This window comes from Marmota flaviventris, chromosome 9 (genome assembly GCF_047511675.1).
Source record: "Marmota flaviventris isolate mMarFla1 chromosome 9, mMarFla1.hap1, whole genome shotgun sequence".
NCBI classification, from domain to species: Eukaryota; Metazoa; Chordata; class Mammalia; order Rodentia; family Sciuridae; genus Marmota; species Marmota flaviventris.
In genome coordinates, this window is record NC_092506.1 from 76009916 (window position 1) to 76027885 (window position 17970).

The following is a 17970-nucleotide window of genomic DNA, read 5'->3' on the forward strand; positions in this document are numbered from 1 at the left end:
CAATGATAAATAATTCTTGTCCATAGACATGCAAATAAGTTCTGTCCCATGGAGAAACAAGGAAAAAAACTAAAAAAATGTTTTGGCACTATTTTTACATTTCTTTCAGAAATCCTGATTGTTCTTAGAATTCTCCTTTGACCTGATTGCAATACTTCATTAATTTCCTCATAAATGAGTTAAATAAAATATTTTGCATGTGTTTATTCCTAAACATATTTAAATGACATTTTTCATTTTCTTCTTTTGCTTTCATGGTTTCTAATCTGTTTTCATTTTAATTTTAGTTTTTGATTTATCAGAATTTTTTTCTTTATTTTGTTCCAGAAAACCACATGCAGTTGTACTACCCATAAAATTAATCTTTCTTTCTCTACTTATTCAAAGGCTACCTTCATTTATAAACTAAATAGCCAATTATAGTTCAATCTTTTTTATATCAATAGTTCTTAGCTAAGCGAGGTTTTCCCCCAAGGGAACAATTGAAATGTGTGGAGATATTTTTGATTGTCATAACCTGGGGAAGTACTGGTATTTCTGATTAAGGGACATAAATTTGGTCAAACATCCCACCATGTACTGTATAGCTCCTGAGGGGGGAAAAAAAAAGAATTATCTATCCTAAAAAAGATCACTAGTACTGAAATTTACTAGAGTTCATTAGTGTTCCTGACTTTATATTCTAGTCCATTAATATATTTGTTCATGTCATGCAGATAACTATTCATATTAGCTATTATAATTTTCTGATAAAATAGCTCAAAAGATTAATCTGTCTTTAGGATATACTCTTTTTACAGAATTTTTATGCTCATACCTGATTATTCACTTTATATACAAAAAATAAATTGTAAAAAATGTACCTAATTCCCCACCTCCTCACCACTAATTAAATCCTAAGGCATTTTTATTACTACTATGTTAGATTTTAAGCAACTTGGGCAGAATTGGAGTCTGTATATATTAAGATTTCCTATTTCAAAGCGTTGTGTGCATTTCTCAAAACTTCTTTTGGTCTCTCAGTTGACTTCTAAAGATTTCCTTATTGAGTCTTTCTGCATTTCTCTTTAAGTGTACTGCTTTTTTTTTCTCTTTTTCACATGAGGGTTTTAGTATCAATATATTTCCATAGTGTTCTTTGGCTGTTTAAAATGAACTTGTTTCTGTAAATGAATTACCAGCTTAAAAATTTTCTTATCCTTTGTAAATATTTTGACTCTAAGAAGATTTGAAAGAATCAATTTTGTTTTATAGGACATAATTATATATAATAATTACAATATATAATATTGAACTACAATTACTATTTGATCAGTGAATGATAATTCATATCTTTTCGAGTTTTTATAAATTCTGTTCTTTCCTTTGTCAATTGCATAGTCTGATAACCAACAAACAATATTTCAAATAATGTGAATAGGGCTCGGGTGTCGCTCAGTGGCAGAGTACTTGCACTGAGCATATCTGAGTTTTGTGCCATATAGTCACTTCAGTTTCCAGTCTTTAATAGAATCCTTGAAGTAATCCATTGCTTGTTGCCTGTTGAGGTATCAATCTCTACATTAAAATAATGAGAATTGGAAAGAAATGCTACAAACATAACAAGTTATTTGTATAGTACTTTTTCTTTTTCATCACTCTTTTATATTCATTTTCTTATATGAACCTCAATAGACTTGTAGGATAGCTATTATACACAGTTGTCCATATTAGGACATAGGATGAGACTGACTGCGACTGCTCTTCCTGTTCTATTATTGGGTAACCTGTTATCAAATATCACAAAGACTAGCAAACTGCAATAATTTCTACACATATTGTAAAAATTATCAGAATTTAATATTTTTAATGAAATACCAATATTTAGATGGGCTGGGATTGTGGCTCAGCTGTAGAGCACTCGCCTAGCATGGGCGGGACCCAGGTTCAATCCTCAGCACCACATAAAAATAAAAGGCATTGTGTTGTGTCCATCTACAAAAAAGGTTGCCACAGTCCGGCTGCAGCAAAATAAACGGGGGGGGGGGGGGGGGGGGGGGGTGACGCGCAACTTGTGTACATTGATACAGCAGGAGTGGGAGCCGTTTATTGTAGGACAGGAGGGGTATATATACATTCCACACAGCTTATCTTAATTAACATAAACTAGATACAGCAGTCAACCAATAAGGAATCTCCACACTTAATGGCTCCCTGGCATTACTTCACAAACCACTCCCTCTGGCAAAATGCCAGGCGCCATCCTGACTTGTTTACAGACCCTAACAAAAGGTTCTCTCTCTCTCTTTCTCTCTCTCTCTCTCAAAAAAAAAAAAAAAAAAAAAAAAAAAAAATTAGAGATGAGCATACTGGCAAACAACATTCTCACTAAAACTAGAAACGAAACATAGACACTTTTTATTACCACTTTATTTTTTTCAGTGTGGAAATCAAACCAGGACCTCACCATATTAGGCAAGCACTCTACCAATAATTTACACACCATACCTATTTTTATATTTGAACAATGTACAATTAAATAAACCATTTCTCAATTATTTGCTTAAAAAACAGGTGTGAATTTATATACTTAACAACTCCAGGACTAGCAAATCACAAACTTCAATTCAGCACTAATATGGATGTTGCTAGTTTTTAATTTTTTTTTTTGCTATAAAACAAGGTAAATGTATAATTATGTGTAAATTTTGGTTGAAAAATCTTTGGAAATAATTAGAAAGTTAGAATTTTTATATTGTGCTCCTGCATGGAATTCTAGTTTTCATCTTAGAAAAACTTTTTAATTAAAAATCATCTCATTGGGCATGGTGGTGCACATCTATAATCCCAGTAACTCAGGAGGTCTAGGGAGGAGGATCAGAAGTTTGAGGTCAGCCTGAGAAACTTAGCAAGATACTGTCTCAAAATGAAAAATAAAAAGGACTGTGGATATAGCTCAGTAGTAAAGCATGCCTAGGTTTAATCCTTAGTACCACATATAAATAAATAAATAAATAAATAAATAAATAAATAAATAAAGTCATCTGATGCCCTATGTATGTTTATTAATAAATAATAATGTGAATGTCAACAGGTAAATGAAGTGACATTTAGGAATTTCATGACTAATATTGAAGTTAAGGAAAAAACTAAACAACTTATTCCTAGTCATCCTTCAGGTCTCAACTTAATCTATCATTTTACCAGGAAAACCATTCATAACAATTCAGACCAGGTGAGGTTTCCCTGTTAATATACACTAATTAACTTTAATCATTACTTTTGAAACTCCTCTTACACTTGAAATAAAATTTAGCATTTATATTATGTATTTATGTTTGTTTCTACTGCTAATCTCAAACTCACTGAGGCATGTGATAAACTACACTGTTACAATTTTTATTTTCAAAATAATTGTGATCAAAAGCATAAGACATTTTTGTGATGTAGATTTGAAATCATTTCACAAACATTCATTACACACTTATTCTGAACAAAATTTCATTATGAGAATTGTAAAACATATAGAGATATCAAAATTATATAAAGGAATAAATTCCAGACCAAATTAATATATCAAAGTGACATGAAGTGTTTCAGAAAAATTCTTTCTTATCCTCTAAAAGAGCAGCAAAATGTGTGTAAAGGGCAGAGAGAGCTAATGATATGTACACAGAGAAGAAAATAACAAATTATTTCTGGGGGATTACAACAATATTGGGTTAGCTGTCCAGTATATGTAGAAGAAAATAATGAAGAATGGGGTTTGTCATTTTTCCCTTTAATAGTAAAGTATGATTTATTTTTCAATAGAATGGAGACAGAGCCCCAGACTTACATACAAGCAAATTGATATGTACAGGAATATGTTCCCTTTCCCTCCTCCAAATATATGAATATACATTATCTGACACTCATTCTGGTATTTTCCTGAGTGTTCCTTGATGGTATGATGTGTTCTCACAGGGAAATGTGAGTAAAAAAATTCTGTTAAATTCTTTCAGCTTATATTGGTCTATGTCTGGCCTCACCATAACTTGCACATGGTGCAAGGTATTGTTCAAAGGATGTATAAATGTTCAATCTATTTTCAGGAAAAACATATTCAGTTTCAGAACCTAATCAACTGTAACCTCATCTTATTTGTAAATATAAACCTAATAATCTGGGTCCAAACCAAAGTATTTACTTCTGTTATCTATGGGAGAAAGCTAGAAACGTTGAGCCAGTTGAACATCCCTGCTCCAACCATCCTTTGGATGAAAACACCTGCAAAGTCACTGTCCTAAAGGAGAATTTCACATAAGACTAGAAAACATAAAGGAAAATATACTTTCAATTAACAAGAACAGTTCAGTTTTGATGGTTCAAAAAAAATCAAGAAGATAAAATCAAGGTGTATTGTAAGGGTATTGCATATAAAACATGCAAATATTTCAAAATAAGAAAACCAAATTAATTTAAAAATAATTTTACAACTATGTAGAACTAGATAAATATTGAAAATCAGTTTAAGGGCTTTTTTAAATGTGTTCTTTCAGTCTTATCTTTTTGAGGTTTTTTTTTTCCCCAAATATATTTATAATGGAAAAAAATAAAGAAACAGGATATGATTTTTCCAGGAGTAATCAAAGAACTTACTCTGGTTGCAGCTGTATTTTTGAGGCATGTAAATGAATCCAGAATGTTTTCAGTTTTGAAATAATAACACTATGAATCACTGTGAAATGTACTTATCAAATTGAGTTATTAACCTAGCTGTAAAATTCTCTGGTTGAAAGCAGTCCCGAAATAATTTAGAATTTTGATTTGTGTCTTTATTGCTTGGGGTATCATGTATTATTGATTCCTTTCTGTACTGATAAGCCATAGCTTAATTCGTCTAAAACCTTAAAACATTTTCACTCAAATTTTATTTAACTACTTTTTGTATTTATGGAAATGCTAAATCAAGTTCCTTTAAAAAAAGAGAGAGAAACAAAAACAAATACAAACCTCTCTATTATTGTTCAGTTGAACACCGAGAACTGACCTGAGCTGGATTTCTAGATCCTAGACTTATAAAGTCTGCTAATTTGAACTGATCATAAGAAGTGCTAGATAGTTGGCAGAAGCAGGTAGAATATACCAGATCGTGTATCTCTAAGTACATGTGTCAATTTAAGTCAATAAAGGAAAACTTTGTCTTTTCTTGGTCTATCAATGTCCTACTTTCATTGATGCCTTAGGCCAAAATATAACATACACTGCAGCCTATATTTTAAGACATTTTTAACACTTGGGAGCTTGTCTAAGTATTTTACACAAAAATAAAATGTTTTTAGGGAGCCAGGAAAGAACCTATCACTCTCAGCCTCACCTAGAGCCAGGCACCAGCATGACCATGCGGAGAGCAACACCCATTGGGGTTCCTTATCCACCAGTGTGAGACTGCACCCAAACCACCTCCATCTTGGGACACTATGGCCACCTCCAAGGCCCATCCTACATGGTAATCTCCACTGTGGTTTAACGGACAGGGTCAAGAGGCAGCGTCCTTTGCAGCACAGCATGCCACAGTTGTACCATCACCAAACAAGGCACCCGTCTTTCCAGCTTCATTTCTGAAAGTGGTTGCCTTTATCTTCTCTACTGCCATCTGGGCTTACCTCCACTGCCACCTCTGCTACCTACATTTGAAGCAGATTCCATCTTGGGACACGGACTGAGGCCTGGAAGCCTAATAGCAAGCAAGGTACTTATAGGCTTGACACTACTGCCGCCCCCAACTAGGGACATTGCCATTGCCATCTTTGGACAATAACCAGGACCTGGAAGACCATCACCAAGGTCCCCATGGACCCGGTTGCCCCATAGGTAACCTAATAGGTGTGTTAATAGTCACCATCCTGTTACAGAGGCAACAGGGAGCATCAAATAGGGTTACCTCTCTCTCTTTTTTCTCCTAAGAGACAATTTCTGTCGATTCCCCATTCACTCATCCTATAATCTAATGCTTCTATATTCTCACATCCTACCTCATAAATATCACATCCTACACCCCCTTCTCTCTCTGTCTACCACTAGAAAATGTAAACCCTCATGCAAACCTACTGGACATATGGTAGGAAATAGCCATACTTGTCATTTCTGTATATAGCAGTAAAACTGTGTCGAAATAGAAGCTAATTGATTTATGGCTGCATATTAGTTGCATTGGGTGCTGTAAACATTGATCTCCCCCCCCTAAAGGTGAGGTATTCCTTTTTTTTTTTAGGAGAGGAAGAGGGCATCAGATAGAAAGAGAGGAAGACAGCAGAAAGCAGAGGAAAGAGAGCAGGAGATGAGGTATAGACAGGAAAAAACAAGGGAGAAAAATGCCTCAAACAACCAAGATACTGTAACAACAGAATCCATTAACAATGCAGTAGATAAAATGACAGAGAAGGAGTTTAGAATATACATAATTAAAATGATCTGCAAATTTAAAAAATGACCTAAGTGAGCAAATATAGGCAAAAATTGATCACTCCAACAAAGAGATATGAGAGCAAATACAGGTTACAAAAGATTTTTTCAAGAAAGAGATAGAAATTTTGAAATAAAAATCCTTGAAATGAAGGAAACAATAAACCAAATAAAAATCTCAATAGAAATCATCACCAACAGACTAGATCACATGGAATATAGAACCTCAGACAATGAAGACGAAATATACAATCTGGAAAATAAAGTTGACCACACAATGAAGATGGTAAGAAACCATGAACAGAGCATCCAAGAACTATGTAATAACATCAAAGACCAAATCTAAGATTTATCAGGATAAAGGAAGGCACAGAGTTTCAAACCAAAGGAATGCACAATTTCTTCAATGAAATAATATCAGAAGATTCCCCAAATTTATATGAAGAATGAATTGGAAAATCAAATACAAGATGCTTACAGGATACCAAATGTACAAAATTACAACTGATCTACAACAAGGCACATTATAATGAAAATGCCTAGCATACAGAATAAGGATAGAATCTTAAAGGCTGAAAGAGAGAGGAATCAGATAACATATAGGGGAGACAAATTTGTATCTCAACTGGCTTTTCAGCCCAGACCCTCAAAGCCAGGAGATCCTGAAAGAACATATACCAAGCTCTGAAAGAAAATGGATGCCAACCAAATATCTTATATCAAGCAAAATAAAGCTTCAGATTTGATGAAAAAATAAAAACCTTCTGAATAAACAAAAGTTAAAAGAATTTAAAGTGAGAAAGCCTGCACTACAGAACATTATTTGCAAAATATTTCATGAGAAGGAAATAAAAAAGAATAATAAAAATTAGCAAAGGGAGGAACTACACTAAAAGAAAGTCCAATTAAAGAGAAACCAAGTCAAGTTAAAAACCAAAATTAAACAAAAATTACTGGGAATACAAAATATATTTTAATAAGAACCTTGAATGTGAATGGCTTAAACTCATCAATTGAAAGACAGAAACTGGCATATTGGATTTTAAAAAAAGAGCCAACAATATGTTGCCTTCAAGCCACTCATCTCACAGGAAAAGACATTTACAGACTGAAGGATGGGGAAAAAATGTATATCACTCACATGGACCAAGTAAACAAGCAGGGGTTTCCATCCACACATCAGATAAAGTGGACTTCAAAACAAAGTTAGTGAAAAGGGATAAAGAAGGACATTTAATACTACTTAAGGGAATTATACACCAACATGACATAACAGTCATAAATATCTATTCCCCAAACAATGGGGCATCTGTGTATGTCAAACAAACCCTTCTCAATTTCAAGAATAATAGACCACAAAACAATAATACTGGGTGACTTTAACATTCCTCTCTCACCACTGGGTAGACGTTTGAAACAAAAACTAAACAAAGAAACTACAGAACTCAATAAAATAATTAATAATTTAGACTTAATATATAGACTTGATATATATAATATTCCATCCATCAACAAGTGAATACACTTTCTTCTTAGCAGTACATGGATCCTTCTCCAAAATAGACCATATGTTATGCCACAAAGCAAGTATTAGCAAATGCAAATGCAAAAAAAAAAAAAATAGAGATACTACCCTGCACTCTATCTGACCATAACAGAATAAAATTAGGTATCAATGATAAAAGAAAAAAATAGAAGCTACTCCAACACCTAGAGACTAAATAATACACTACTGAATGATGCATGGATAACAGAAGATATCAGGGAGGAGATAAAAAAAATTATTAGACATAAATGAGATCTCTACACAACATATCAAAATCTTTGGGATACTATGAAGTCAGTGCTAAGAGGAAAGTTCATTGCATTGAGCTCATTCATTAAAAAGAAGAAAAAGTCAACAAATAAATGACCTAGAAATCAACGCCCTAGAAAAAGAAGAATAAACCAACACCAAAAGTAGAAGGAGATAGAAAATCATAACCCTGGATTTTAATCATTTTAATTAAAATAATTAATTTAATTATTAAATAATTTAATTATTTTAATTAAATAATTTTAATTAAAATCAAGGCTAAAATCAATGAAATTGAAACAAAAGAAAAAATTCAAAACACTGACAAAACAAACAGCTGGTTCTTTGAAAAAATAAATAAAATTGGCAAACCCTTTGCCACCTTAATGAAAAGATGGGGAGAGAAAACTCAAATTATTAAATTTGTGAACAGTTGAGGAACTTTGGATGAGGCAAAGGGAGAGAGTGTGGGGGCAAGGAATAGGAAAGACCATTTGTATACAATGAATCAAAGAGCATTCTGTTGTCATATATAGCTGATTAGAACAAATAAATAAATTTAAAAAAATAAAAACCAAAAGTTTTTAGTATAATAAAAATTTAAAATGTCACTGTTTAATTAATCTATAATAAGAATCATGCTAAGGATTTTTCTTTAATTTGCATAATGATCCTATGGGTTAGATACTCATTAGTTGATTCTTCTTCTCTCCCTCCTCTTCCCTCTCTTTCTTCCTCTCTCCCTGCCTGCCTAACTGCCTTCCTTCCTTCCTTCCCTCCTTCTTGTCTTCTCTTCATTTTCTGTCCTTACACACTATCCCCTTTTCTATCTACCATGTAGAGTTCTCAGAGAAAAGAACATCTAACCATTCTTATGTACAAGTTAGAACTCATTCAGTTTAGTTGTCTAACTTAATCTATGCATGCAAAAGCATATTTTAGATTGTTGTTTCCAAAACGTGCATGTGTTAAATAGTAAATATATCAATTTTAATTTTATAAAACCTTTGAAAGAAAACTATATGTGTTCATAAAATTGTTCTTCAGAAAACAAATTATTTCATCTTACACTGGCATAGTAGTGTATGAAAGCTCTGAATCAGCCCACACCTAGCATGATATCAATATTTATGAAACTAACAAGATAGCAAGGATCTTCTATCTTGTGGTCTACAGTGATGAAGTGTGGTCTTTTCTCTGAATTATCTGGTAGATCATAGATACATGTATACCCTTCCAAATAACTGGAGAAAATAAATAGCTGGGTCATGGAACTAGATGAGCAGAATTTGGAAGCCAAACATATTTCTTTAAATATTCTCTTCTTCTTCTAGATAATATGTATGAATGCAAGGAGTGAAAAAAGAGACCCAGTCTATTCAAGTAAGCTTCCAAAATTTCTAAGTAAGAATTCCACTCTTGAAGTGACATATTCAGATTTTGCTGAAAAATCAGCTCTATGAAGTAAAAAGGATAATCTGGGTTTATCAATTGAGGTGACTTAATAATGTATATACTTTCATAACAAATAAGATGCAGATATAATTCGCTGAAGCAATACTGAAAGTTGAGAAGTAAATTAAAATTCTATGTCTTCATTTATGACTTAAAGGTTTAAATGAACTATGGTTAGTGAATTTTTTTATGTTTAAACTACTTAGTCCAGTTCATATAGATTGATTCTCTCCCAAGTTCTCAGTGCCCATTGTCCAAAAGTGTAGTTTTAGGTCCATTTTTTTCAGAGTGCAGTACCATAATTGCAACTAGTGTTCTGTGAAGCCTCTAATATTTGAAATATAAATAAACTTTTTAAAGTATATCAATTTCCAATGTATTATGGTTAACCTTTCTTCATGGTAAGATCATGGAATCCTTCAGGGAGACTTATGCTAAGTTAACAATTATTTTTCACTTATTAAAAGGAAATTAAATTCACTTCTTAAATAATTGTTTTGTTTAAAACATAGTTATGTCTGAATCAGCACACTATTCAGTTCAGAAAAGACATTAAATCTAAGGATAGGAAGGGATCTATTCTTTGGACATTTTTTTCCACACTCAACCTCCTTGCCTACTGGTGTACTTTTTCTTTAAATATCATTCATGGTATCTGTTCCATCTTAGCTTCCAGTTCCTACACCATTAATTTAGGGAAGAAGAATTTAAGAGGCATGAATCTTCTTTTGCTGGTGCTGAGGAGGTAACTGTGATTTTTTTCCATATAATGCTCAGATCCTCTAGAGATGTGTTGAAGTCCAGTTTTTTCATGGTGGAAACAGCCTCATTCAGTGCCCACTGTTTCTATGGATCTACCATGGGATGAGTAGCTATTAATTCCTCCAACAGTATATACAGTCAATCACTTCTTTGTTGGACATTCCGTTGCCTGGCCAGTCAACTGGCAGTGTTGCCTCCTAATTTATGCTTCTCTGTTAACTTTTGTGGTCTTGTATGTGAAATCATTGAGATGCTGTCTATTTCTAAGATTGTTAAGAGAATTGAAAGGCTTGGGTGTTACAGCCATCATGTTTCCTGGTATAACTTCCTCTTCAAGTCATGTTAGCTCAAGCCACTTCAGAGGGTTTTACTTTTCAGAAATTTCTACACCAAAAAAGGCAACAAATATATATATTTCAATGTGTATATCTCAACTTCAGCTCAAGATTATTCAAGAACAATGTCATATATATCAGTCTCAAAAGTATGATGCTTACTTCTCAACTATCCAGTCGAATGGAAAAGGATACAGGTATGCTCTTCTCAAAAGCAAATACATTCTTATTATAGACTCTCTTTGGATACTCTATGTGGGACTTGATGGAGGATTTCTATCCATGGCAAGGGAATAGGTTATTAGCGAAAACAAAAATTATGAGCCCTAAAAATGTGTTCTATCTTCTTACTCATTGTATATAACATAGTGATTGGCTTGTTTTATGAATGGAAAGGAGATGTGCTTTTGTGTAAAAGTCTATTTCTGGGATTTCTATTCAATTCAATTGATTTATATGTCTATACTTTCACCAGATTCTCTAGATTACTATAGCTTCAAAATAACTCCTGAAATTTGGTATTGTGAATTCTTCCAATTTGTTTCTCCTTTAAAAATATTTAGGGAGAATGATGTCAGCAAGATAGAGGAGTAGGAAGACCCAGACCTCTTTTCTGCATAGAGAGGCTGTGAACAACATGATCCAAAAAGTCTTTAGAAGAACTCCAAAATCCAGTCATGAAACTGCAGTAATGCAAGCAGGTGCAAAGTCAAAATAGCCACTTTGAATTAGCTAAGAAAAGTTATTAAAAGCCCTTCCCCATGTCCAGCAAAATTTACTACAATTGGGGAAGAAAAATGCCCAATTTGTCACTTCTCTCTTGAAAGAAAAGAGGAACTGTTTTGTTTGTTTGTATCACTTGACTCAGAGTGCTGATGGCATATCTGGGAGCCACTAAGACCATAATACCTTATTAAAGCACCAAAATACCTGTGTTACCACAGAAAGACATTGTAGGAAAGTCATTACTTTCTCCTAAAAATAAACTAGCAAATGCTTCCAGTTAGGAAACAACAGGCAAAAGACTAGAAAAAGTGCATTCTTCTCCAAATGTTTGGGAGGCTTCTAGAATCACTATTCATCCTGATTGTTTAAATTCTTCCCTATAAAGTCACTTCTCAAAGATAAGGAGAGAGGCTATTTTATCAAATGCCCAAATCCCAGCAAGAAATAACAAGATTTGAGAAAAGAAAAGAAAACAAAATACAACTCCAGAAACCAACTTTCAAAAAATGGAAATCTAACAAAAATTTTCAATATTTTTCTTAGAGAAACTCACTGAGGTAAAAGAGAGTTTAGGAAAGAAATCCACAAGGAACATGAGAATGTCGCATGGGAGAGAAACACTTGGTTAATAATTGTCAGAGTTTTTGAACTTTTGGAATATAGATATCTATTTACTTCTACAGACTTGGGAAGTTCTCAGGTATTATTGATTCAAACAGGCTCTCTGACCCCTTCTGTGTCTCCTCTGGGATTCACATAATGAATATATTATTAAACACTACAGCATTCTACAATTACCCTAGGCTCTTTCCATTTCCATCATTGTTTTTTTGTTGTTGTTGTTTGTTTCTCTGACACAATAATTTCACATGACTTTATTTTTGAACTCACTGATTCTTCTGCTTGACAAAAAACTTCTGTGAAATATCTCTACATAATTTTAATATGGTTATTGTATTTTGATCTCCAGAATTTTTGTTATATTGTTGTTGTTTTTAATATACATGACATTAGGGTGTGTTTTGACATATTTTATGTACATGGGGTGAAACCCATTAGAGGTTTGATACCATTCTTGTGGTTGAACACAATGTGGGATTACACTGGTCATGTATTCATATGTGAGCATAGAAAAATTATGTCTGGTTTATTCTACTAACTTTCCTATTCCCATCCTTTTTTCCTTCCCTTCCTTCCCCTTTGTCTAATCCAATGAGTTTGTATACTTCTTTTTCCTACCCTCCTTTTGCACAGGCTCTCTCTCCTCCAGCAAGGAGGTCCATGGAACAAGGTAGAGGAGAGTGTGGCTGCAGAGTCGCTAATCAAGATCTCCAAAGACCAAGCAGGAAGCAGGTCTGACTTTATTACACAGTTACCATGTATTATACTCAAGCAGTATCTAAGCAAATTACAGGCAGCCACCAATGCAATTTCTGCTAACTGCCCTTGCAGCAACCAATGGAGGAGTGGCTGTGGAGCAGGCTCAGGGACTGCAACACATGGCCTCACACCCAGGGCTGTGCCTATGGGGTATGCGAACTGCTGTTCACATTCCTAGCATGAGGGGAGTGGCCTGCTACTCAGATACCCTTAATGTATGCCATGTATGCTGTACTCCATGCACTTGTCCCCACAACCCTTGTTATAGGTTAGCATTCACATATCAGAGAGATCATGCAACCTTTGGTTTTGGGGCACTGGCTTATTTTATTTTGTATGACATTCTCCATTTCCATCCATTTACTGGCAAGTACCATAATTCTATTATTATTAATGGCTGAGTAATATTCCATTGAGTAATATACCACATTTCTTCATCCATTCATCTGTTGAAGGGAAGCTAGGTTGGTTCCATAGCTCAGCTACTGTGAATTGTGCTTCAATAAACATTGGTGTGGCTTTGTCACTGAATATGCTAATTTTAAGTCCTTTACGTGTAAACAAAGGAGTGGGATAGGTGGGTCAAATGGTGGTTCCATTCCAGGTTTTCTGAGAGATCTCTATACTGCTTTCCAGATTGGTTGCACCAATTTGCTGTCCGACCAGCAATGTATGAGTGAACCTTTTTATCCACATCCAACATATATTGTTTCTTGTGTTCTTGATGATTGCCATTCTGACTGAAATGAGGTAGAATCTCAGTGTAGTTTTAATTTGCATTGCTTTTTAATTGCTAGAGATGTTGAACACTTTTTCATATTTTTTTTACCATTTAAATTTATTCTTCTGTGAAGTGCCTGGTCAGTTCCTTTGCCCATTTATTGATTGAGTTATATGTTATTTTGGTGTTTTTTGAATTCTTTGTATACCCTAGAGATTAATGCTGTGTTTGAGGTGCAGGTGGTAAAAATTTTCTCCCATTTTATAAGCTTCTGTTCATGTTCTTGATTGTTTCCTCTGCTGTGAAGAAGCTTTTTAGTTTGATGCAATCCCATTTATTGATTCTTGATTTTACTTCTTGTACTTTAGCAGTCCTATTGAAGACATCTTTTCCTGAGCCAATAGAATGGAGAGTTGGGCCTAGTTAGTTTTACCTCTTTGTTAATATTCCCATGCTGCTCATCATCCATTTTCTGATTTTTTTTCTAGTGTCTATTTATGTTCTCTTATACCCCACTGAGATTCTTTAAGAAAAATGTTGAAAATTCTTTTTCAGGTAATTCATAGATTTCCATTTATTTAAAGTTGGTTTCTAGAGATGGAATTTATTTTTCCTTTAACGGGGTTATGTTTTCTTTTCTCATCTTAAGCTTGTTATGAGAAACAAAAGACACATGATCAGACTGTCAAAAATTAAAGACATAGTAAGAAAACTGAAAGGAGCAAGAAAAAAAAAAGGTACTCATATACAGAGGAGTTTCCATGTAATTATCCATGGATTTCTAGACAAAACCTTCACAGATGAGAAGAAAAATGAATTGTATATTTAAATTTAAAGTGTTAAATCTAAGAAAGCTGCTAAGCAAAATGCTATATCTAGAAAACTGTGTCTTAAAAGTGAAGAAAAAACAAAGTCCTTCCTATATAATCAAATTTGAGAAGGTTCATTATCACTAGGCTTCCCTTACAGGAAGTGATAAAGGGTATGCTTCAGTTTGAATTGAAGGCAGTCAGAAAACAACATGAAAATACTTATGCACAAATACAGAATCCTGAAATACCATAATTATGTTGCATAAATCACTTTTAGTTCTGCTCTAAAATATAAAAAAACAATAGCATAAAATAACTATCAAAATACTAATTTATAAATTCATTATATTGATATCACAATGTGAGGAAGGGCAATGTAAAGGGGTAGAGTTTTGCATGAAACTGAAGCTAAGAGCTTTTTGCTTTAAAATGGCACAACCAAATTCATCAATACATTAAGAAGGGCCAAGTGGGATTTAATCCTGGAATACAAGAATTGTTCATCATATAAAAATTGACTGATGTAATATGCAACATTACTAGGATGAGAAACAAAAAACAAAAGATCATCTCAATTGATGTAAAAAAATCTTTTGAAAAAATTTAACATTTTCTCAATATAAACATTTAAAAATTAGTAATAGATGAAAATTGTTTTCAATATTATACTCATTGGTGAAAAAATTGAAAGTTATTTCTTTAAGACCAGAAAAAAAGCACAACTTATCTTTTGATTTCTATTCAACATACTACTGGAAATTCTAGCCAAAACAATTATATGAGAGAAAGAAAAAAAGAGTCATCCAAATTGGAAAGCAGTAAGATAGATTATCTCTGTTCACAAATTATTTTTAAAAGAATTATGAAAACTACTAAATGAATTCAGAATAGTTGAAGGATACCAAATCAACCCAAATATTCATTTTTTTCCTATAGATTCACAATGAGCAATTCACAGAAAAGTGAGAAAACAATCTCACTTATAATAGCATTAGAAAGAACAAAATAGAAATAAATCTTACCAAGAAATTAGAACTTATACCACAAACTACAAAACACTGCTCAAAGAAATCACAAGTAAATGGAAAGGTCTGCCACTTTATAGATTGGGAAAAAAGTATTACTGTTAAAATATCCACACTACCCAAAGTGATCCACAATTTCAATGCAATCCCTATCAAAATTTCCATGGCACTCTTCCTTAGAAATAGAAAAAGTCTTAAAATTTATATAAAATTTCAAGGGCCCCAAATAGCCAAAATAATCTTGAGAAAGAAGAAACAAAGAAGTTTCACACTCCCTGACTCCAAACTATATTATAACATAGTAATTAAAACATTAAGGTACTTCAATGAAGAGAGATATATGGAAAGATGAAACATAAAGGAGAGTCCAGAAATAAAACACCCTAAATAAAGTCAACTAACTGGTCTTTGACAAGAGTGCAAAAGTTATGCAATGGTAAAGGAATAGTTTCTTGCACAAATTGTATCAGGAAAACTGGATATCCACATATAAAAGTAAAGTTGAACAAATTATAAAAATTTACTTGAAATTTGTTAGATAATAACACATGACCTGAAAGTATAAAACCTCCGGGGGCGGGGGGAACTTAGGGGAAAACGATTACATCAGAGTTTGTGATGTTATCTTAGATATGACAGCAAAAATGCAAAACAAGGGGGGGAATAGAAAAGTGTGATCACATTAAATTTAAAGACTTCTACAAAAATTAGACAATTCACAGCCTGAAAAAGTAACTTTTGAAATATTGAAAAGTACTTGAGAAATATCTATTTGATAAAGGTTTGATGTCTAGAATATAATACACCTACAACTCAATGTCAGCAACGTGTTAAATAATTTGATTAAAAATGGGAAAATGACTAAAATAGACATTTCTGCAAACAATAAATACAAATAGCCAATAAGTATAAAAAGACGATTTGCATTGCTAATCATTACAGAAAATAAAACCAGAAACCACAATGAGATATCACCTCATAACAATTAGAATGGCAACTATCAAATAAATATGTAAATAAGGCACACAAAATAATATGAATTGACAAAGATGTGGAGAAATGAACCCTTGTGAATTACTGTTAAAAATTTTAAATGGCTGAGGCTAGTTCAGTGACAGAGCATTTGCCCAGCATGCTTAAGGCACTGGGTTTGATCCTCAGCACCACAAAAAAATAAATGAATACAATAAAGGCATACTGTCACAACTACAAAAAAGAAATTTAAATAAAAATGTAAAATGGTGCAGCACTTTGAAAAACAATACGGAATTTCTCCCACTCCAACAGACCCCCTAAAAAGTAACATAGAATTACCATACAATTCAGCAATCTCAATTCTGACCATGTATCTAAAGGAAATGAAACTTGGCTCCAAAGATATATTCCCTCTGCTTGTTCTTTGCAGCTATATTCACATTAGCTAACAGGGGGAAGTCCTTCAAATGTTTATCAATGGATAAATAGGTTTTTAAAAAGTGGTATATACACAAAATGGAATATTATTCATCTTTTTGAAGGGGAAATCCTGTGATATACTGAAAATATTGATATATTTTACTTTCCTTTTAACTAGTTTAAAAGTATTTTCTAATTTATTTTGATATAACTTTTCTATTTTTGTGCTATTTACATGTGTGTTACTTAATTTCCAAAAATTTAGGAGCTTTCCATATATTTTGTTATTTATTTCAGTTTAAATTTTTGTGGTTGATATACAAACTTTGTGTGATTTTAATCATTTTATGTTTGTTGATACTTATAGGTGTAGAACCTGATCCACCTTGATGTGTTCTGTGCACAGTTAAAGTAATGCAAAGGAAGAATGTTTCCAGACTTTAGCACCTACCTTGTACAACGTACTTGGTGCTATGGGGATAAAGAAGTGAAACTGGGTTTACCATGAAGGAGCTTGACTGGCTTTGAAGAGAAAGGATCCCAACATAAGGAATTCTACACCAAAATTGCAAATTCACCAATGGACCTGGTTGGTTTTGGTTATGTAGCCCTTGTGACATTTGGATGCATTTTAGGATATAAGCAGAGAAGTAGTGTTCCCTCTTTGATTGTTGGTCATTGTTGAATTTTTGGCAGGCTATGGAGCTTACCATGTCTCCACGGACAAATGAGATGTTAAACTATTGCTACTTACAGCTTTCCTCATGGCTACCATAATGGGTGTGAGATTTAAACTTTCAAAAAAATATGCCTGTGGGGCTGTTTGCAGGTTTAAGCCTCAGGATGATCCTGAGATTTGCTTGTCTCACTGTTGCTGTGAACTTCCAGAAGGGCTGAAAACTCATTTCCTGTCATTCCACTGTAACAGGCAGAGTATATTCTTTGTATTTAAAAGATAAATTTCTGTATAGAATGTCAGTTCCCTTATTTTATGTCAGAAACAAAAGTAACACTCTCTCCTCTAGTATGAACAATAATTTGAGGTAGTTTTTTTTATTTAACTGCAAAAACTTGAACTGTTTTTAATTGTCAAAGTACTGTTTTCATTAAAGGTGTTTAATGAATCCCAATATACTCT

General features: G+C 33.2%; 1 protein-coding gene across 1 annotated transcript; it reads left to right on the forward strand.

The window, feature by feature from the left end:
* The first annotated feature begins 17412 nt into the window (after positions 1–17412).
* On the forward strand, positions 17413–17729 carry LOC114098633 (transmembrane protein 14A). The gene is given in 3 exon segments (XM_027942878.1): positions 17413–17507; positions 17509–17637; positions 17639–17729. Coding segments are annotated over 3 exon segments (315 nt in total).
* The last annotated feature ends 241 nt before the right edge of the window (positions 17730–17970 follow it).